Source organism: Heterodontus francisci, chromosome 17 (assembly GCF_036365525.1).
Source record: "Heterodontus francisci isolate sHetFra1 chromosome 17, sHetFra1.hap1, whole genome shotgun sequence".
Lineage (NCBI taxonomy): Eukaryota > Metazoa > Chordata > Chondrichthyes > Heterodontiformes > Heterodontidae > Heterodontus > Heterodontus francisci.
Window position 1 is genome coordinate 60,946,193 of NC_090387.1, and position 23,431 is coordinate 60,969,623.

The 23,431-nt window shown below is 41.6% G+C and overlaps 1 protein-coding gene across 3 annotated transcripts in view; it reads left to right on the plus strand.

Moving 5' to 3' along the window:
- LOC137378954 (nuclear factor of activated T-cells, cytoplasmic 3-like) overlaps positions 1-23,431 on the plus strand; it is a 211,286-nt gene that overhangs the window by 93,123 nt on the left and 94,732 nt on the right. For all 3 annotated transcript variants that reach the window (XM_068049494.1, XM_068049496.1, XM_068049495.1), the window contains exons 4-6: positions 8,763-8,962; positions 13,422-13,594; positions 14,839-14,979. In XM_068049494.1, the coding sequence (XP_067905595.1) occupies positions 8,763-8,962; positions 13,422-13,594; positions 14,839-14,979 (514 nt within the window). The remainder of the gene's footprint in view (positions 1-8,762; positions 8,963-13,421; positions 13,595-14,838; positions 14,980-23,431) is intronic.

Below are 23,431 nucleotides of genomic sequence, written 5' to 3' on the forward strand. Positions count from 1 at the left end.
CGTTGGACAATGCGGCGACAATACCACATGACAAACTCTCCACCCGGGCACACGTCTTGGAATGGTCTTCCTGCATATTGCGGCCTGTTATCGGGATAATTTCTTCTGGCACGTCAAGCACTGACCGTATCAGCAACCACTATACTTGATGTATCTCATAGCCGTCTGATGATCGGAAACTTGAAGTAATCCGTAACAAGGAATAACATGAATGTGAAATAAATCTGTGCAATCTTCGCCCATGGATGTGAAGGTGCTTCATGTGGAATCAAGGGTTCCTTCTGTTGATTTGGCTGACAAATCTGACATGCCTGACAGGATTTTACTGCGGTCTCAACATCACTGTTGATTCTTGGCCAGTAGACTACCTCTTTGGCAAAGCGGCTGGTACGCTCTATTCCTAAATGTCCTTGATGCAGTTGGGTTAGAATATCAAAACACAGAGCCTTGGGTATCAGGACTTATTTGCCTTTGAAAATCACCCCTTGTGATATACCAAGCTCGTCGCGATACAGCCAGAAACAGCGTAGACGTTTGGTTACTTCCTGTATAATGTCAGGCCATCCTTCCACAATCACCTTCCTCAACAACAATAGGGTAGGGTCACGTGCCGTTTCATCTCTTAGTTGCTCACATTTGTGGGGTCCAAAACTCATGAGGTCGATTCAAGATATTTTCAATCTAGTATCCACACCATGGACATGCAAATCTAGCGAGATATCTACATCTTTATTTGGGTTAGGCAGTCTGCTCAGGGTGTGCAATGTGACTTATTTGCTGCCCGGTTTACATCGGATGTCATAATCATAGCCCTGGACCTTCAGCAAAAGACTGCAACTGCGGAGGAGCACTCGTAAGCAGTTTGCACCATATCATTTCAAGTGGCTTGTGATCTGTCTCCATGGTAAAATGTTTTCCCAACAAGTAGGTGTGAAGCCTAGCGATAGTAAAAACCACAGCTAAGGTTGCACGTTCAATGTTCGAGTAATTGGATTGGGTTTTCAACAAACTCTTTGATGCAAAGGTGACTGACTTCCCTTCCTGCATGTTGCAGGCGCCAAATCCCTTCTGGGATGCATCGCCTCAAGCGATCGGGTCGGGTCGCAATACTGTAGCGTGCTGTCTTGACAGAGCTAACTTTAAGGACTCAAACACCTGCTGGTGGCCTTCCTGCCACAAGTAAGAGGTATCTTTATGTAGCAGTTCCCCAAGCGGTGCTGCTTGCTCAGCGAAATTGGGGGAGGTACAGGCCCAAAAAATTGAACAGTCCAAGACACTGTTGTAGGTCTTCCCAGTCCTGAGGAGTTGGCATGGCTCCGACATCTTTGATTTGATCTGGGCATATTCCTGTGGCGTAATATATCGACCCAAAGAAATTGATGTGCTCAACGTGGATTTGGCACTTCTTGCTATTAAACATAAAGCCCTCACAATGAGCAGCCAGCTGTTGAAAATACAAGTATTTTTCCTGACATCATACAGGAAGTAACCAAACGTCTGCGCTGTTTCTGGCTGTATCGCAACGAGCTCGGTATAGCACAAAGGTGATTTTCAAAGGCAAATAAGTCCTGATACCCAAGGCTCTGTGTTCTGATATCCTAACCCAACTGCATCAAGGACATTTAGGAATAGAACGTACCAGCCGCCTTGCCAGAGAGGTAGTCTACTGGCCAAGAATTAACAGTGATGTTGAGACCGCGGTAAAATCCTGTCAGGCATGTCAGATTTGTCAGCCAAATCAACAGAAGGAATCCTTGATTCCACATGAAGCACCTTCACATCCATGGGCGAAGATTGCACAGATTTATTTCACATTCATGTTATTCCTTGTTACGGATTACTTCAAGTTTCCGATCATCAGGCGACTGTGAGATACGTCAAGTATAGTGGTTGCTGATACGGTCAGGGCTGGACGTACCAGAAGAAATTATCCCGCTAATGGGCCGCAATATGCAGGAAGACGTGTGCCCAGGTGGAGAGTCTGTCACGTGGCATCGTCGCCGCATTGTCCAACGGAGTGGCTGAACACATCAAATCTCTGATTTTAAAGTTTAGACAGATAAGACATGATCTCAAAGTTGCAATGTTGCACCTCCAAGCTATTCCATCAAACATGGGCTTACCGTTGCCTGCAGAGTTGATGTTTGGAAGGCAGGTAAAAACAACCCTGCCCAGTGAACATCTCTCAAGTTTTCCACAGTAAAGGATATACTTTCTAAACAAGGGAAGATGAAGGCATCATATGACAGGCAAGCAGGACCAGAATTGACTCAATTATGAGTAGCTCAGAAGGTCAAAGTCCTCAATTATGCATCAGGAACTTGGTATCCTGCAGAGGTTGCTAGGATATGCGACCAGCCTAGATCGTAAGAGGTCCAGACACCCAATGGTGCGATTCTCAAATGGAACTGAAGTCCACTCAGAGAGCTGTACGACAACGCAACATGTGATATCTCTGTAGCATTGTGGACACAAAGACAAAGTCTGAATATGAATGTACAGAGGCTATGAACTCAGAGGAACAACATGCTAATCAGCGTTTTGAGTTTTCAGCGTCTCAGAGGAATCGTCAAGATGGCCTCAACTGTGAGAAGAGGTTTACATTAACCAGATCGGGACAAATAGGCAAACCTCTATGTTTAGAGTGTTAAACTTGCTTACTTGTAAATAACATTTTGATTTGATCATGTATAGTTAATCCAAATCACGATATCATTACATATTGTACATGTATTTTTATGTTTGGAAAAAAGGGGGGATGTTGTGGGACCACGTTAAGAGAACCACCTTAAGAGGCTGTAAGTGAAGGTCACTGGAGGAAGTTGTGTGTCACACATGACCACAGAGTTGTGGGTGTAGCCCAACAGAGTAAGATGTGTGTGGATGTGCCCATGTAGTAACAGTGAATATATATGTTCCAGTTAAGTTATAATAAAAACCCACCTATTCTTTGGATATTACTTGGAGTCCTGTGAAGCTAACAATAGTTCATAGCAAAGGAATGAGTGATATTACATCTATTACCAGACAGGATATGATGAAAAGAGTGGTACTGCCAAATCTAGAGCCCCTTGCTTATCTAGAAGCATTACAGGGTAAGATAAAGCAGAAAAAGAAAGCTTATGACCGTCACAAAAAACTTAATACTTTGGAAAGCCTAGAGGAGTATAGAAAGAGCAGGGGTAAAGTAGAAAAGGAAATTAGGAAAGCAAAGAGAGGATATGAAAAATTATTGGCAGGTAAAATCAAGGAAAACCCAAAGATGTTTTATCAGTATATTAGAGCAAGAGGATAAATAAGGAAAGGGTAGAGCCTATCAGAGATGTACAAGGTAACTTATGCGTGGATGCAGAAGATGTGGGCAGGGTTCTTGATGAGTACTTTGTCTTTGCCTTCACAAAGGTGAGGGATGATGCAGACATTGTAGTTAAAGAGGAGGAGTGTGAAATATTAGGTATGATGAGCATAATGAGATAGGATGTACTAGAGGATCTGGCAACCTTGAAAGTGGATAAATCACCACAGCTGCATGGATTGTGTCCCAGGCTGTTAAAGGAAGCCAGGGAGGAAATAGCGGATACTTCTGAGGATCATCTTCAAATCCTCACAAGATACAGGCGAGATACCAGAGGCCGGCACAGACACGATGGGCTGAATGGCCTCCTGTGCAGTTTGGGTGGCACAGTGACGCAGTGGTTAGCACCGCAGCCTCACAGCTCCAGCGACCTGGGTTCGATTCTGGGTACTGCCTGTGCGGAGTTTGCAAGTTCTCCCTGTGACCGCGTGGGTTTTCGCCGGGTGCTCCGGTTTCCTCCCATAGCCAAAGACTTGCAGGTAAATTGGCCATTATAAATTGCCCCTGGTATAGGTAGGTGGTAGGGGAATTGAGGGAAGGTGGGGATGTGAGAGGGTATTGGGATTAATGTAGGATTAGTATAAATGGGTGGTTGATGATCGGCACAGACTCGGTGGGCTGAAGGGCCTGTTTCAGTGCTGTATCTCTAAATAAATAAAATAAATAATTTTTCTATGGTTCTATGATCAAAGGTCTTCAAATGTTGCACCATTCTTTAAAAAAGACGCGAGGGGTAGACCAAATAATTATAGGCTGGTCAGTCTGACCTTGGTAGTGGGCAAATTATTAGAATTAATTCTGAAAGATAGGATAAACTGTCACTTAGATAAACTGACACGGCTTAATCAGGAATAGTCAGCATGGATATTTTAAAAGAAGGTCGTGTTTTACTAACTTAATTGAATTTTTTGAGGAAGTAACAAGGAGGATTGATGATGGGTGGTAGATGTTGTCTACATGAATTTTAGTAAGGCATTTGACAAGGTCCCACATGGCAGACTGATCAGAAAAGTAAAAGCCCATAGGATACAGGGGAATGTGAGTTGGATCCAAAATTGGCTCTGAGGAAATAAAGAGTAATGGACGATAGATGCTTTGGGCTTAAATATGGGAGGCACAAAAATTGGCCATGTAGTTGATGGTGAAGAGGATAGCTGTAGACTGGAATGATATCAATGGTTTGGTTGAGTGGGCAGAAAAGTGGCAAATGGAATTCAGTCCAGAGAAGTGAGCTAATGCAAATGGGGAGGGCAAACAATGCAAGGGAATACACAGTAAACGGGAGAATATTGAGAGGAATAGAGGAAGTGAGAGACTTTGGAGTGCATATCCACAGGTCCCTGAAGGTGGCAGGACAGGTAGATAAACTGGTGAAGAAGGCATATGGATTGCTTTCCTTTATTGGCCGAGGTATAGAATACAAAAGCAGGGATGTAATGCTGGAACTGCATAAAATGCTGGTTAGGCCACAGCTGGAGTATTGCTGGAGTACAGTTCTGATCACCACATTATAGGAAGGACATAAGTGCTCTGCAGAGAGTACAGGGGAGATTTACAAGAATGTTGCCAGGGCTTGGAAATTGTAGCCAAGAGGAAAGATTGGATAGGCTAGGGTTGTTTTCCTTAGAACAGAGGAGACAGAGGGGTGACTTAATTGAGGTGTACAAAATTATGAGGGGCCTGGATAGAGTAGACAGGAAGGATCTGTTTCCCCTAGCAGAGAACTAGGGGGCACAGATTTAAGGTGATTGGAGGAAGTATTAGAGGGGACATGAGGAAAAACGTTTTCACCCAGAGGGTGGTGGGTGTCTGGAATTCAATGCCTGGATCGGTGTTAGAGGCAGAAACCCTCAACTCATTTAAAAGGTACCTGGACATGCACCGGAAGTGCAGCAACCTGCAAGGCTATGGACCAGGTGCTGGAAGGTGGGATTAGATTGGGCAGCTAGTTTTTTCAGCCGGAGAAGACATGATGGGTTGACTGGCCTCTTTCTGTGCTGTAACCTTTCTGTGGTTCTATGTATATACTCATGTAATCATCGGCCAGAAGTTAGGAGCAGTCAGAGAGACCAGACTTGTTAGTTAACCTCCCAATTATTGTTGTACATAGTTTCATATCTTCAGATAAAGAGCCCACTTATTATAGTTACTAATCCTCCTCGTGTGGTTGGTGTATTTGTGTGAAAGAAGAGAAACACAACAATTGTCAGGCCACCTGCCTTGTTGGCAGCAGCGCTCGGGTAAATCACAGGTGTAAAGATTGGAGAAGGCTATTGAGAAGCAGGGGCACCCCCTGCTCCTCCTGGCGTCCCAAGAAGATATTTTCAAAAGACAATTCATATTCATTTTTTTTTCTTATTTGCCTTTTTTAACAGCCATAGGGGCTTTCCAACTTCTGTCTCATTCATTGCTGACAAATTTTGAAAAGTGGATCTTTAATAGGTGTTAGGCCACTAATTTACATATTTAATGAGTCTAATGCATATTTTACAAAGGGCTGAACAAGTTTAGCAGTGAGACCACCACCTGCACAGATCCTCAGGCTCCTTCCTTTCTCGATTGCAAGATTTCCCTGAAAGCTTCTTCCTGCAACTTAGCTGAGTGCTAAAGGCCATTCCTTTTGTCCTGACTACTAGCCGCCAGCCACCACTTCCGCTTGTTTTAGGGGTCCTGTGGAAGAGTCTCAGTCGTTAAAATCGCCCAGGCCCCTCAATGCTGAGATCAGGGGGACAATGGTGCTCGCCGTATCTCCATCACCTGATTTTCGCTCCAAGTTAAAATCAGTTTTTATTTCCATATTGGTTATTAAAAGTAGGATGGGGGAAAGCAGGGAGTAATTTAAATATTTACTGAGCAACGAACAAATGTGTTACTGCTGAGCAGGAAATGTACTTGGCGTATCTTCTCTTTGTCAGTGAAGACTTTAGTTTATTTTGAACCAAAGTGCTGCTTAGCTGACTACACAGCTGCTATTAACTTTCCCTGACTTCAACAAGGCTGGTCCTTCTTGCTGATTTTCTAGGTTTCTTTATGGAAGTGTTTACTAACGTGCTTATAACTGACACCAGCAAAGTAACTTTGTAGAATGAGGATAGTTCATTAATCAAAGTAAGAATATATATCGAGTTGCAAATTTTTAAGACCCTAATAGTGCGTAGATTGGAGAGAAGGAAATACTTTTGTATTAAACGTATTCCCCATACTGTCCTCCTTAAGTAGTGTTTTTCTGACTTCTCTTTGCTGGACCTGAAGTGTCATGCACATTGTTTTGTCTCTGTAGTAAAATGTTTTCCAAATTATTGTTTTCAGAATAGAGAGAGTCCTTGCTGTTTGTTTAATAAATGTTTTATATATAACCGATGAAAGTATCTCATTGAAACCATTGCGGTTATAAAACTAAAGGAAATTATCAATTCTTCCCCTACATATGCTCCTTGTTGCTACCTATTAATGCCAGCTGGTAAGTGTCTACATGAGGAAAGGATCAGGCTTAACTGTGTTCTCCATGGTCGAATAGGCTGTCAACTGGAAAGTCTAAACACATGCAAGATGGCTTGGGTACGATAACAAAGGGTCACTGTCGCCTGTGGAGTTGTACTCGGGCACAAATCAGCACCTTCAAAAGAAGAGAAAATTGCTAAAATATACCGAAGATGTTTTTAGGTGTTAAGGGATGAAGTGTACTTTTGAAAGGCTAAAAGTAAAATTTTTCCATTTTGAATTTGTGTTATATAAAGAAGTAAGTGTACCAAATCACCTACATGATGGTATCGTCGTGATGAAATTCAGCATACGGAAGAAATTAGTGAAGTGAAATTGAACTTTGTTACTTACCCAGTCACCCCAAGTAGGAAGAGTTAGATAGCTTTGTCTCACTGCATTGAACAGTCTTAACTTGCTATTTTTGCTGTCCAAATGGTTTTCTTTAACCTATAATGGCTCTCTAAACTTTAATAAAAACAAAATACTGCAGATGTTGGAAATTTGAAATAAAAACAAAATACTGCAGATGCTGGAAATCTGAAATAAAAACAAAGTGCTGGAAATACTCAGCAGGTCAGGCAGCATCTGTGGAGAGAGAAGCAGATTTAATGATGACCTTTCATCAGACACAGTCACAGACCTGAAACATTAACTCTACTTCTCTCTCCACAGATGCTGCCTGACATGTTGAGTATCTCCAGCACTTTGTTTTTATTCTAAATTTTAATATTAGGTGTCATTGCTATGAAAAAAATCATTCTTGGCATCCACCCGCACCCAAGCATCCTGGGCATGATACCAATTCTATGTACACAGATATTGGGGAGTAAAGAATGAAAGAACTTTTCAAGCACTTTTCAGTTTCATTTGTAGCATTCACAAAAGAGTTTAAGCAGCAAAGAGTCTTGTACATAGGAAACAGCTGAACCTTTTAGAGAGGAAATAGTTCTGCACCATGTGGGATCCTTTATTAATGTTTTCATACTTTTGACCCTGAAAGTATTGATTTAAGTTAACCCCTGAAGGTTCAATAGCTGTAGCTTTAAAATCTGGGAAAAAAAGATACCATCTCCTCTTGCCTTGCCCTTATTGTCATTTAATCTCTGCTACCTTCTGCCCTATCACAGACCTTCCCTTTTGTTATCTCCCCCTCTTGCCCAACCCTTCTCTGCCTCTTTCAAATCATCCAGTTCTGATGAAAGGTCATCAAACTGAAACATTAATTCTGTTTCTCTCTCCACAGATACTGCCTGACCTGCTGAGTATTTCTAGCATTTTCTATTTCAGATTTTTAGCACCTGCAGTATTTTGCTTTTGATTTCCAAAATTGTCATTTTCTATGGCCTTGTAAATTGCTGCAATATTTTGTTTCCTTCTGATAGAAGTTTGAAGCATGTAATGGGCAGAAGCCAATATAGTTATAATTTTGCAGCTGCAGTAATCAAACTCGGAAAACTGCATTTCTATTTCTACTTTTGGGCATTGATACTACAAAGTTCTTGACTACAAAAATCCAGTCCTTTTTTACAATGCAGTGTGAAATTTTGCACACTATACAACTGAATTTTTTTGGATTTGTGGTGTGTCGGCTGCTTGCCAATGTGTTAAATGATTATAGAGCACCGTAATAATGAGTATGCAGTTTTGTTATTTCTGATGTGCCATTTCTGTATTTTGAAGTTATATTGTTTATGTTGAAACTGAGAAGAAAAGACATTAAATTGTGAGGGGAGAAAAATGACTCCGACATATTAATGCTGTAACGCTTAAAGGGAAGTCTCATGGTTTAAAAAAAGCTTTGGGTTTTGAAGATGGTCTGCACCTCTCACTGAAGAAAACCTGATTCATCTTTTGGTGCTGATTTTCTGTTCTCTCCATAAAATCTGGTAGCTTTTGCTTACTGTAAACATGTTGTCTTTTGCAGCTTCAAGGTTACAATGAAAAGCCAATCAACCTGCAGATGTTCATTGGAACTGCTGATGATCGCTATTTAAGACCACATGCATTCTACCAGGTGCACAGAATCACTGGGAAGACTGTTGCTACAGCTAGCCAGGAGATTATAGTTACCAGTACAAAGGTTCTTGAAATTCCTCTTCTGCCTGAAAACAATATGACTGCAAGGTACTTGGCCAATCTCTAAATGTAATATTTATCTTTTTGGCTTCTCTCCCGTTTAAATCCTTAATTACTTGAGGGATGAAAACTTGATAGTGTAATACCGTAACTGCTGAAGGAATTGGGACTTTGTTAAATTTGTTATTTTCTTTAAAGCTTTTGTCAGTTCCATCTAGTTTAAAGCTACAGTCCCTATAATTACATTTCTGGAAATAAATTTTTACACGGGGTGGAGAGACATATATGCCTCAGTTATCTTATTCAAAGGATTATTCCAGGATAACGTATCATGAAGCTATTGCCTTTAGACTATTCTGAAAATTAGGAATGCAATTATAAATGAAAAAAAAATCATTGTTCGCAATGCAGTGGCTAGTCTCCCTTCAAGGCTTTATTCACGACTCCAGGACTGAAGAATTAGAGTTCTCCGCTCTTCTTACGTCCTGCAACAGGATATCAAAGGTGAAAAAATGGCATGTTACAGTAACTAGATTCCAGTTTGAAAGCAAAGATGATAGCCACCAGCAAAAGACTGCCTGGTGTAAAACAAATTTTAAAAGAAAACTGATGTGCGTTTATATTTTTCAGTTGAGTGCTTGAGGACCAGACCATTGTAGGAACTTGAGCTGGAGTATTCCTTTTAAGTAAAAAAACAGGTGTCTGAGATTTATGTTACTAGTGCTTCCTAATTTAGGAGTGCTAATAAAGCAGTTTTCTTAGACAGATGATTGTTCTTCCATATATTAAGATGAAGAAAGCTGTAAGTGTTCATGGCACAGCAGACCCTACAAAATTGTGGTCCTGGGTGAAGAGCATGAAGTATCTAGCATGAATAGGGAATTGTTTAATATATGATCAAGATATTTGTGGAATATTGAGAAGCTTCTGATAGGGATTGCATTTTGACTGTAAACCAAAGTATGGGTGGTGAGGACCTTCATGCGACTGATGCATTTCATAGAATTGAGCCAAAGAAGAGGATTTGATGTGACTTACTCAATATTTTTCAGGGCTGGTCGGAAGAGAGGATTGAGAGGAGATTTGATAGAGGTGTTCAAAATCATGAGGGGTCTAGACAGACTGCATAGAAAGAACCTGTTCCCATGGGTGGAAGGGTTGAGAACCAGAGAACACCAACTTAAGGTGATTGACAAAAGAACCAACGGTGACATGAAAAGCTTTTTTTTATGCAGCAAGTCGTTGGGATCTGGCATGCACTGTCTAAGTGTGTGGTGGAGGAAGATTCAATCATGGCTTTCAAAAAGGAATTGGATCAGCTCCTGAAGAGAGAAAATTTGCAGGGGGAGGAGGAAGGGCAGGGGGGGATTAGCTGAGTTGCTCTAGCAGAGAGATGACACGGACACAATGGATTGAATGGCCTTCTGTAACCATTGTATGGTCTCCTCGGCAGGAATCTTGGAGCTGCAGATTGTTTCTGCCTTACTTTTTCAAATTTCTGGAGGAGTTGGGAAGCTGTAAAAAGGTTTCTAACATAATATACATTCTTCATTGGCACGCCATAGTGCTTTAATTCCACCAATTCAAAGATGCAAGGGAACAGGAACTAATAATATACATACAGTCATCTGTAGGGTAGCATTGCTCATTGCTAGTACTATATTTTTGTAAGTGACAGACTAAGATGATACAAATGAAGGTCTTTTGGAAGACCTATTTTATTTTCTCCTCTTTCCATACTTTCTGAATGTTGTAGTTTGATAGTTTCCAGTTATAGTGATGATATCCAGATTACTACCACACAGTTTGAAACAAAACATTGTTTTTATTAAGGAGGACAGTTTTGGTGAGGTAGAATGCATTAAATAAAGTGTGACTATGTTTTAACTTGAGAGATCTGGAACCTGTCAACATATTGCAAGTTCTTCAGCGTAATAGGATAATAAATTTTCGATCTCATTCATTTACATTTGGAAATCGTTGTTCTTTAGCACCTCAAACAGGGGCTGAACATCTTTCCCTGCAGAAGGGAGGGACAACTGGCTGAGGAGACTCCACAAAGCTGTTCCTGCATGTATCCTGGCAGCCGAGCAATAACATTGATGGTAACTTGGCAGTATCTACCAGCTGTCTGTCACCCTCAATGCAATCCAAACTTATACCACAACTATGAGATCCATATCGGATTCTGATATTAACTACTAGGGAAGAATTTTTATATAACATGCACATATACATTTACATGTACTCAAGAGTGACTTGCATGTTCTCTTCAAATTAGCAACTTTCTGCACCTGTCACAAGTAAAGAACCATATTCAATTTGAAGTGCTCTGCCGAATAGCATATGAGGCGCATTCTTACTTTTCTTCATTAAATATTGGGGAAAGTTGATATTTCTATATTCAATATTACTTAGCCCAGCATCTCTGTCTCTATTTATAAAGCCAAGGATCCCGTATACTTTTTTAACAGCATCTCAACTTGTCCTGCCACTTTCAATGATTTGTGTATGAGAACTTTCTCTCCCCGCCTCCCCCCCCCCCCCTTACAATTGTACCATTTAGTTTATGTTGCCACTCCTTATTCTTCTCCATTTCACACTTCTGTGCACTAGATTTAATCGGTCATGTGACGGCCCATCACCAATCTGTCTTTCTGAAGTCTGCTGCTAGCCTCCTCACTGTTTACTATTTTTCCAAGTTTTGTGCCGTCTGTAAACTTTGGCCCCTATATCCAAGTCCAGGTCATTAAAATATACAAAAAAAAAACAGTAGTCTTAATATAGACGCTGGAATCACCATTGCATACTTCACTCCAGTCTGAAAAACAACCATTCACCACTGCTCTCTGTCTGAGCCAATTTTGTATCCATTCTGCTACTGTCCCTTTAATGCCATAAGCTTCAATTTTGATAGTGCACCACACAATAGACATTATCAAACTTCTTTTGCAAGTTCATAAATACATCAACCCTGCTACCTTCATCAAAGAACTCACTCAAGTTTGTCAGATGCACTTTGCCCTTGACAAATCTGTCATTGGCTGTCATTTATTAGCCCATAATTTTCCAAGCCAAAATTAATTTTAGATTATGATCTCTAGACATTTCCCCACCACTGACATTAGACTGACTGGCCTGTAGTTATGAGTTTACCCCTTTCCCCTTTTTTTGAACTCCAGTCCTCTGACACTTCTTTCATCCACGAAGGATTAAAAGATTGTGGCCAGAACCTCACTATTCCCTTACTTCCCTCAGCAACCTGAGATGCATCCCATCCAGACCAGGTGACTTTTTGGCAACTTTTTAAAGTATAATCCTCTTTAACCATTTTCATCCTGTCCAATTTCTTTGCTCCCTCTTTACTGTGACATTGGTAGCATCCTCTTTTGTGAAGACAGACGTAAAGCACTCTTTCACTACCTCGCCCATAGTATTTTAGACTGTTTCTTTTACAGAATTTAAATAGCTCAGCAGTTGATGACCACCACAGTTTGTTTACTGCAGGCAGGGACAAACTATGTGACCAAGTACCTAGAATGTGAACATGTTAATATCACTTCTAAGTGGTGGGTGATTCATATCAATTTCGGTCACGTAGACAACTTAACTATTACCAATTTCTAAATTCCACATAGAAACATTTAACATTACCTGGCTGCAAGAAGGAGATGTTTATCAGTTGTAATTGTTTGATCGAGTGGGGAAAGTAAGGGTGTTGCGAGCAAGGCTCACAGTTTTGTTTTACCCTGAAGGGATCGATGGCTGAAAACCAGTTTCTAGGAAATTGCCTGATGCATTTGAACCCTGCTGTGGTACTGCAGTTAAACTATCAGTTTTATTTTAAAGTGCTATAAAAACTAATGACCAGTTATAGTTTTGTGTGGTTTTCCCTCTAAATACAGGGGAGGACTTAGACACTTCCTAAAGAGTAATGGAAAAATAGGGGACTGATTTATGCCTAGGTACATCTTGTGCATTGGATTTTTTCCTGATTGGTTAATGCAGTCATAGTTTTGTTGCACCATTGTTCAAGAACTGTATTTCTAAAGCAGCATGCCAATTTAAGACTAATATACGTACATGAGCTGTTCGCTTTTGAATTAGAATCTATATTCATTAGTAACTGAGCAAATATTCCCTTTATAAACTGTTACAGTTAGCAGGATTCCCATGAATTGAATTGAATTGCAGGAGCAAGTATCATTGTGTCCATGCTTTAAAATTCATGTCACCAAACTGAGCAAGAAATTAAGATAACTTGAACATAAATTTGCCTTTTGAGTGCCCCAGACTAAATGCGTGAAAATCAGTACTTTAGTTTGTTCCATGAGTAATACAAGCCAATCAGTGTGGCCTCGTACTCACCCTATTTTGTGGCTTTTTTGTTTTAATGTGGGACAGCTGACTGTTCTAATTCTATAAATTTATACCACTTTAATGTGATCATATTTTGATTCATGCAATCATGTATTACTTATGAATCTGTTTTCTTATTTCTTTATAGCATTGACTGTGCAGGAATTTTGAAACTACGCAACTCTGATATTGAACTTCGCAAGGGTGAAACTGACATTGGTAGAAAAAATACAAGGGTTCGCCTTGTTTTCCGTGTGCACATCCCACAGCCCAATGGAAAAGTTGTCTCACTGCAAGCAGCTTCCATTCCTGTTGAATGCTGTTAGTATTAAATTTGCATTCATCAAACTTCCCTACATTTTTTCTTCTTTCCAAATATTCCCACAAGTATTGCTGCATTTGTGACCTATTTCATTTGGCAGGGTGTAGGTGTCTAGATACTGTGCCTCCCACCAGTTGTTGTCAAGCTCTATATGTTTAGCTTGTAGCTTGTGGCAGGTCAGCTTATAGTAAAATTTGGCGCACCCCTCATCTCACTTCAGTTTCCCCTCTACTCTGCCCATCCACGCCATGAAGTACACCAAATTATTAAAGTATGTCACTACCGTCAGCTTAAAAAGTGTCAAAACTAGCTCGTAAAAATGATGGGCAGTCCTGGTCACTGGCATGTGGGAGGAAAGAGTAAGAAAGCTGGAAGATGGTCTCAACTTGTAACTTACTCAGAGTAGTTAGGATTATGTGAGGTGAATCCAAGCAGTGCTACCTTGGATTAATATACTTAGGTGCTGTTCACTATCAAATATTTTTTCTAACTTGTTTTGAATATTGTTTCTTCTTCACACTGTCCAGAACTCTAGCAGAAGCACATTTATGTTGTGCAACTGTTCATTTATTTATGAGCGCAAACTTCTTATTGCCTCAGTAATTAAATATTTCAGATGAATAATGCCTTTTCATTTCTCATACTCTTATCAAAAATAGTCACACGAAGAACCACCTTCACATCTGAAAGGAGTAATGTTATGTCCCAAAATTAATTCATTGTTAAATTTCTCCTTAGCTTATTGATTTCTCTAATGCTGTGGATTCTTTTGTTTGAAAATGAGCATGTTGACCAATATCTGAGTCAGATTATGTATTTACGCATTTTATACTTTAATACATCTTGTCATCGCAATTATCTGGTAACGCCATCAAAATTTAATCTGAAACTTTCTTGAACGTTTTGGATCCTTTTTAACTGTGCTTGACAGTAACCTCTAAATGCTGTGCTGGTAACGAGGGTGCCCAAAACTTCTTCATAACACAGTGCTAGAATAGAGTGCATATGTGGACAGAGCGCACACATCCTTTGAGCAGGAAAAATAGAGCTGAAGCAGATTTTTAAAAATTTTGTCCAGTGATACTTGCATGGCTGTTTACTTGATTCTTCTGCACTATGAATGCTTTTTGAACATTTCCTGTTTACTCAACACATTGCATGGAATTGGATAAGAATTGATACTGTAATAAATATGTATTTGAAAATTCTTTTTTCAATAATCCTAGTTATTTGATTTATACAGCCCAGCGTTCTGCCCAGGAACTTCCTCAGATTGAAAAGTACAGCATCAATTCATGCTCAGTCAGTGGTGGAGAAGAAATGATAGTTAATGGTTTCAATTTTCTTCCGGAGTCTAAGATTGTCTTCCTTGAAAAGGGCCCAGGTATGTGTGCAATTGGCTGCAGTGAATACTATTTTAAGCTATAGATGTCTCTAGTTATATATTTTTAAAAAGTCACAATTCTGGTCTTCACTGTAAATGCAGTTTTGCTTACATTCAAATCTCATTTTCTTTTCCTTGTTATCCTTCTCTTGGCTTGGTTAAAATTAGCATACCACAAAGGAAAATCAAGAAGAATAAATGCTTCAAGTTTTTATCCAGCACTACATTGGCTGTACCCTTGTGGAGTCATCTACATTGCTATTTTTAGTTCCTTTTCTCCTATTTGTCACTATTAGATTTATGAAACTCATCGAATTTGCAACCTTGGTGTCATATTTGATCCCAAGATGAGCTTCTCGTCACACATCCGTACTATCACTAAAACAACTATTTCCACCTCTGACATTGCTCAACCCTGCCCCACCTCACCCCATCTGCTGCTGAAGCCCTCAACCATGCCTTTGTTGACTTGATTATTCCAGGACACTCCTGGCCAACCTCCCACGTTATACCCTATGAAAACTTGAGGTCATCCAAAACGCTGCTGCCATGTCACTTATAATGCCAAGTCCCATTCATCCTTCACCCTGGTGCTTGCTGACTTACATTGACTCTCAGTTAAGCAACACCTCCCTATTTAAAAAAAACATTCTCATGCTTGTTTTCAAATCCTTCCATTTCATTGCCCCTCCCTATCTCTGTAATCTCCTCCAGCTCCACAACCCTCTAAAGTATCTGTACTAATCTAATTCTGGTCTGATTTTTATTGCTCCATCATTGGTGGCCATGCCTTCAGCCGCGTAGGCCCTAAGCTCTGGAATTCCCTGCCTAAACCTCTCCGCCACTCTGACATTTTTCTATTTTAAGACACTCCTCAAAACCTGCCTCCTTGATCAAGTTTTTTGTCATATGCCCTAATATTGTCTCGGTGTCACATTTTGCTTTATAACATTCCTGTGAAGCACCTTGGAACATTTTATTTGAGGGACTGACAACAAAAAAATATAAATATAAGTTTTTGTTGTTGAGTGTGCAAATATGTTCTCATATAATATGTGGTCAATTTTCTACCTGTACATTTAGAGTCTAATAACTAGCCTCTTTAGGCTAGTAGCAGTTTCCATGATTTTTATTAAATATCTGCTTTTGGTAGCTGCCTACCCATAGCTGAAAGGTCTGCAAAGCCTGTTCTTGGATAGGCAGTTGGTTTGAGAGTATGTGTTTAGAAACAAGATATGAACTGTTTTTCAGATAGAAGCATACTTTTCTTAGAAGTAAGACTTGAAAATTCTCATCAAGGCACACATAGGATGTCACCTGTAGGTGCTTGATTTTGGATTTCCTATCAGAGGAGCATTTTAGAGCTTTAAATGCAACCAGTTCAAGTCACACATTCTAGGTCCACTTCTGAACCTCAGTCATATTACCAGAAACCATTATAACAGTGTTAGACTGTTTGACACCCTTGCAATTGAACAGTTATTTCCAGCTGTTACATCTTTCAGATCCTGGAGAGATATTTTGACTAAGCAGAACAATAACAATGGTCAGCAAACAGCCAATGTATTAGTTTTTCTCTACAGTAGCTAGAATAATCCTTAGTAATGGGTGAATTGTGTGATGGTGCTGCCTTTGTGTAAAAGTAATGGCTCGGTGCATTTTTAACCAGTAGAACAGTACAAAAGGATTGTTGATAATTTCTTTAAACTGCGAATCAAAGAGCAGTGGCTTTATTGTTGGTCTTCTCATTCAGGCCTCTCCAGCCTTGTTTATTGGCGTGGCATATTCGTAATGCTCTTAATTTCCAGGTCAGAAGGTTGTAGGTTGAGCATATAGGCAAGCAGCTGAGTCGGATTGTGAATTTACCTGCTCAGATTAGACTAATTCATTGTATGAAGCATTTTGAAATGTTTTGGTGTGAAAAAGCGACTCCACTAAAACTGGGCTGGGATCAATGTCCTGGTGAATTCAGTAACTAGGGCGGTAGATAGGGCTTTAAACTAATAAGGGGTGTTGGTTCGGTCAAGGCCAATTTATAGGTCTGTAGAGCAGAGTAGTGATTTGGGTAAAATCGCGCCGATTGTGTCAGAATGGCCCCGCGCCACTTGGGGAGACCACCAGGTACATCGAGGCAGCCTCCCAGCGTGTTCTTGCCAGCGAGCCTTCATTTACCTTGGCTCTATGACCCATGGAGGCAATGGCCATCCTCTGATGCTGCCACTGGAGGTTTCACCCCTCCAATTGCTGGGACCTGCGTGTCAGCATGGCCTCGGCACAGAATAATTCATTACTGGCCTTTCAAGGGAGCTAAAACATAGAGGTGCCCTCTCCTTCTCCCTGCAGCCTCAGCAGCAACCACCTCTATCGATGGTGATACAGAGCTGCCTGCCCTCTGATTCGGCCAACTTCTCAGAGAGGTAGGCAAGGACAGCAGTCCTTGTTAAATTCCGGAAAGCTTGTTATGGAAGGATAATGCTGGAGCCTATATTTATTCAGTTTCACATTTATTGTGCAGAGTAAGAGGATCACAAACATGTAGCTCCTCACTCAAACCCTCCACCAGTCTCAGTGAGTGTCTGCTTATAAGTGCTCAACTAAAACCCCAATTAACACCCTTCACCTGCACATAATCAAACCATTGACACAAAATAAACAGGTTAACAGTAAAATAAAAGCAAAATACTGCAGATGCTGGAAATCTGAAATGAAACCAAAAGTGCTGAAAATACTCAGCAGGTCTGGCAACATCTGTGGAGATAAAAGCAAAGGTAACCTTTCAGGTCAGTGATCTTTCATCGGAACTGGCAAAGGTTAGAAATGTAATATTTATTATTATGTCATTTAACATCCTCTCTGCACTAACGCTATGCCTTTCACGACACCATTAACGCACTCTTTGTCTTTGCCCTATGACCTCCTTGTCAATTATTCTCTGTGACCCTCTGTCCTACCAACACTTTCCCATTTGTTCTCTTTTGCCCCACCCCCACATTACTTGCTTAAAACCTATTACATTTCTTGCACACCTGCAAGTTCCCCTCCAAGTCACACACCATTCTGACTTGAAACTATATCGCCGTTCCTTCACTGTCGCTGGGTCAAAATCCTGGAACTCCCTTCCTAACAGCACTGTGGGTGTACCTACCCCACATAGACTGCAGTGGTTCAAGATGGCAGCTCACCACTACCTTCTCGAGCAATTAGGGATGGGCAATAAATGCTGGCCTGGCCAGCGACGCCCACATCCCATGAATGAATAATTAAAAAAGGCTGTTTGCCTGGTTGGAGACTCTAGAACTAGGGGTCATTGTCTCAGTATAAGGGTGCAACCACTTAGGACAGATATTATGAAAAATTTCTTCACTCAGAGTGTTGTGAATCTTTGGAATTTTGTACCTCAGAGGGCTGTGGATGCTCAGTTGATGAGTATATTCAACACTCAAATTGATTTAGATTTTTGGGCACTAAGGGAATCGAGGGTATAGGAGTCAGGCGGGGAAATAGAATTGATGTCGAAGTTCCATCATGATCATATTGAATGGCGGAGCAGGCTCAAGGGGCCGTAAAGTATTCTTCTGCTCCTATTTCCTGTGTGCTTATAAATGCACCTATTTGCTCCTATTTACTTTGCCTCTTCTGGCCATATAGGATTGACTGTTGTGACTGTGAGCTACTTTTTCATATTATTTACATGATCTGACTGAAAGTTTTAAAAGTAACTACATTCCTGGCTTTCCTCATTGACATGGTGATCTTGAAAGATAATTTAAAAATATGCAGATGATGGACTCTGCTTGGGTGCTTTGCTGGTTATACCTAGCTGTGTAAAAGTTTTAACAGGATTTGTCACACTCAAAGATCTGAATGTTGAGGGGAGAGAAGATCAGTGGCAATTATTTCATATTTTGGGGCTTGGACATGGGAATTTACAGGCATATCAAATGTGCGAACATCCTCACCAAACAACAATTAAGCTCTGATTATTCTGGGGTTCTGTTTACTTATAGTTGTTAGACACTGCGGTCTTAATCGGATGGAATATTTTAAACAGCGGCAGATTAATAAATTGTATGTTACATGGCAAAGTATTCCTGCCATTGTAAAACAGCATATTATTTGACTTACCATTAAAAAGCCTTGGGAGATACACTTGTTAAGTGCATTCTTCATGGCACCATGGCACACCTTTCAAAGGCATCATATTTGAAATTGTTGCAGCACCCTTAAAGTGTCGTGTCACAGCTCCAAAACATTACTCATCCATAATGCAGAAAATCAGAATTGGCTCAAATCATCTCTGATCTGTTGTGTTGCCAATATAATATCTGATTGACTAAGTGGAAACAAAGAAGGTGCTTTAAAGTACCAGTGAGGCATGATTATTTAGCAGAAAGAAAAACAGTCAAATCCCTCTTTTTTTTAAAATTGCTATTCATGAACTAATAGGTACAACATAAAATTGCTCAGATAATTTCTTCAAACTCTTTTCCAACGCCAGTTTCCTCCTTCATCCAGGTGAGTGCATACAACTTGAAATAACATTCATTATACAAAAAAATTGCTAAACTCATCCATTATATTGGTTAAATATAAAGATTAAAATGATGCAAGAAATTTCTCCACATATCCTTGCTTCTTTATCTGTGTTGAAAATTTCCATGTACTTAGGTTGTGGGAATCCAGCTACTGTGGGCACATTTGTCTGCTTTTTTTTTTATTCATTCATGGAATGTAGGTGTCACTGGCCAGGCCAACATTTATTGCCCATCCCTAATTGCCCTTGAGAAGGTGGTGGTGAGCTGCTGCCTTGAACTGCTGCAGTCCATTTGGGGTAGGTATACCCACAGTGCTGTTAGGAAGGGAGTTCCAGGATTTTGACCCAGCAACAGTGAAGGAACACCGATATAGTTCCAAGTCAGGATGGTGTGCGACTTGGAGGGGAACTTGCAGGTGGTGGCGTTCCCATGTATTTGCTGCTCTTGTCCTTCTAGTTGGTAGAGATCGCGGGTTTGGAAGGTGCTGTCTAAGGAGCCTTGGTGCATTGCTGCAGTGCATCTTGTAGATGGTACACGCTGCTGCCACTGTGCGTTGGTAGTACAGGGAGTAAATGTTTGTAGATGGGCTGCCAATCAAGCGGGCTCCTGGATGGTGTCGAGCTTCTTGAGTGTTGTTGGAGCTGCACCCATCCAGGCAAGTGGAGAGTATTCCTTCACACTCCTGATTTGTGCTTTGTAGATGGTGGACAGGCTTTGGGGAGTCAGGAGATGAGTTACTCGCCTCAGGATTCCCAGCCTCTGACCTGCTCTTATAGCCACGGTATTTATATGGCTACTCCAGTTCAGTTTCTGGTCAATGGTAGCCCCTTGGATGTTGATTGTGGGGGATTCAGCGATGGTAATGCCATTGAATGTCAAGGGGAGATGGTTAGATTCTCTCTTGTTGGAGATGGTCATTGCCTGGCACTTGTGTGGTGCAAATGTTGCTTGCCCCTTATCAGCCCAAGCCTGGATATTGTCCAGGTCTTGCTGCATTTCTACACAGACTGCTTCAGTATCTGAGGAGTCACGAATGGTGCTGAACATTGTGCAATCATCAGCGAACATCCCCACTTCTGACCTTATGATTGAAGGAAGGTCATTGATGCAGCAGTTCAAGATGATTGGGCCACGGACACTACCCTGATAAACTCCTGCAGTGATGTCCTGGAGCTCAGATGATTGACCTCCAACAACCACAACCATCTTCCTTTGCGCTAGGTATGACTCCAGCCAGCAGAGGGTTTTCCCCCTGATTACCATTGACCTCAGTTTTGCTAGGGCTCCTTGTGCCATACTCAGTCAAATGCTGCCTTGATGTCAAGGGCAGTCACTCTCACCTCACCTCTTGAGTTCAGCTCTTTTGTCCATGTTTGAACCAAGGCTGTAATGAGATCAGGAGCTGAGTGGCCCTGGCGGAACCCAAACTGAGCGTCACTGAGCAGGTTATTGCTAAGCAAGTGCCACTTGATGGCACTGTTGATGACACCTTCCATCACTTTACTGATGATTGCGAGTAGGCTGATGGTAATTGGTCGGGTTGGACTTGTCCTGCTTTTTGTGTACAGGACATACCTGGGCAATTTTCCACATTGCAGGGTAGATGCCAGTGTTGTAGCAGTACTGGGACAGCTTGGCAAGGGGCGCGGCAAGTTTTGGAGCACAGATCTTCAGTACTATTGCCAGAATATTGTCAGGGCCCATAGCTTTTGCAGTATCCAGTGCCTTCAGTCGTTTCTTGATATCATGTGGAGTGAATCGAATTGGCTGAAGTCTGGCATCTGTGATGCTGGGTACTTCAGGTGGAGGCCGAGATGGACCATCAACTCGGCACTTCTGACTGAAGATTGTTGCAAATGCTTCAGCCTTATCTTTCGCACTGATATGCTGGGGCTCCCCCATCATTGAGGATGGGGATATTTGTGGAGCCGCCTCCTCTTGTTAGTTGTTTAATTGTCCACCACCATTCATGGCGGGATGTGGCAGGACTGCAGAGCTTAGATCTGATCTGTTGGTTATGGGATCGCTTAGCTCTGTCTATCGCATGCTGCTTACGCAGTTTGGCATGCAAGTAGTCCTGGGTTGTAGCTTCACCAGGTTGACACCTCATTTTGAGATCTGCCTGGTGCTGCTCCTGGCATGCCCTCCTGCACTCTTCATTGAACCAGGGTTGGTCTCCTGGCTTGATGGTAATGGTAGAGTGGGGGATATGCCGGGCCATGAGGTTACAGATTGTGGTCGAGTACAATTCTGCTGATGGCCCACAGTGCCTCATGGATGCCCAGTTTTGCATTGCTAGATCTGTTCGAAATCTATCCCATTTAGCACGGTGATAGTGCCACACAACACGATGGACGGTATCCTCAGTATGAAGGCGGGACTTAGTCTCCACAAGGACTGTGCGGTGGTCACTCCTACCAATACTGTCATGGACAGATGCATCTGCGGCAGGCAGATTGGTGAGGATGAGGTCAAGTATGTTTTTCCTTCGTGTTGGTTCCCCCACCACCTGCCGCAGACCCAGTCTAGCAGCTATGTCCTTTAGGGCTCAGTCAGTAGTGGTGCTACCGAGCCACTCTTGGTGATGGACATTGAAGTCCCCCACCCAGAGTATATTTTGTGCCCTTGCCACCCTCGGTGCTTCCTCCAAGTGCTGTTCAACATGGAGGAGTACTGAGTCATCAGCTGAGGGAGGGCGGCAGGTGGTAATCAGTAGGAGGTTACCTTGCCCATGTTTGACCTGATGCCATGAGACTTCATGGGGTCCGGAGTCGATGTTGAGGACTCCCAGGGCAACTCCCTCCCTACTGTATACCACTGTGCCACCACCTCTGCTAGGTCTGTCCTGCCGCTGGGACAGGACATACCCGGGGATGGTGATGGCAGTGGCTGGGACATTGTCTGTAAGGTATGATTCCGTGAGTATGACTATGTCAGGCTGTTGCTTGACTAGTTTGTGGGACAGCTCTCCCAACTTTGGAACAAGCCCCCAGATGTTAGTAAGGAGGACTTTGCAGGGACAACAGGGCTGGGTTTGCCGTTGTCGTTTCCGGTGCCTAGGTCGATGCCGGGTGGTCCGTCCGGTTTCATTCTTTTTTATTGACTTCGTAGCGGTTAGGTACAACTGAGTGGCTTGCTAGGCTATTTCAGAGGGTATGTAAGAGTTAACCACATTGCTGTGGGTCTGGAGTCACATGTAAGCCAGACCAGGTAAGGACAGCAGATTTCCTTCCCTAAAGGATATTAGTGAACCAGATGGGTTTTTACAACAATCGACAATGGTTTCATGGCCATCGTTAGACTAGCTTTTAATTCCAGATTTATTAATTAAATTCAAATTCCACCTTCTGCTGTGGTGGAATTCGAACCCATGTCCCCAGAGAAATACCCTGGGTCTCTGGGTTACTAGCCCAGTCCACTATGCCACCGCCTACCTCTGATGCTTATGTATTTGAGAAAGAGGGAAAGATCAATCAAAGAGTTATAGTTCTTAACCTGCTGTTGTGAAACTACAGTTACAAGAGCATACTGTGGCAACCGATTAAAAATTTAAAAAAATACCAACTAAATGGAAAGTGATAAGGGAATGAAAAAGCATTTTATACTGTTTAAGCCATTAACTGAAAGTATTCTCAGTTGAGTTTGATCTTTTGGTATCACTGTGAGAGATTGATGATTGCATATGAGGGTGGGAAGTGCTGTGAATGAGATACCCAAATGCTGACCTTGGATGTTGAGACTGGAGTCAGTTAGGTCCTATTAATGTTATGACCGAGGTGGCAGGAGTGAACTTTCTTTTCTAGTTCCACTTCTCCACAGGTCACAACATATTTAAATGTTTACCCAGTTACCGATACGGTCAATCATAGACTCTACTCTCTATCCCAGAATAAAAAACAACAAAATTATCAGTTTAT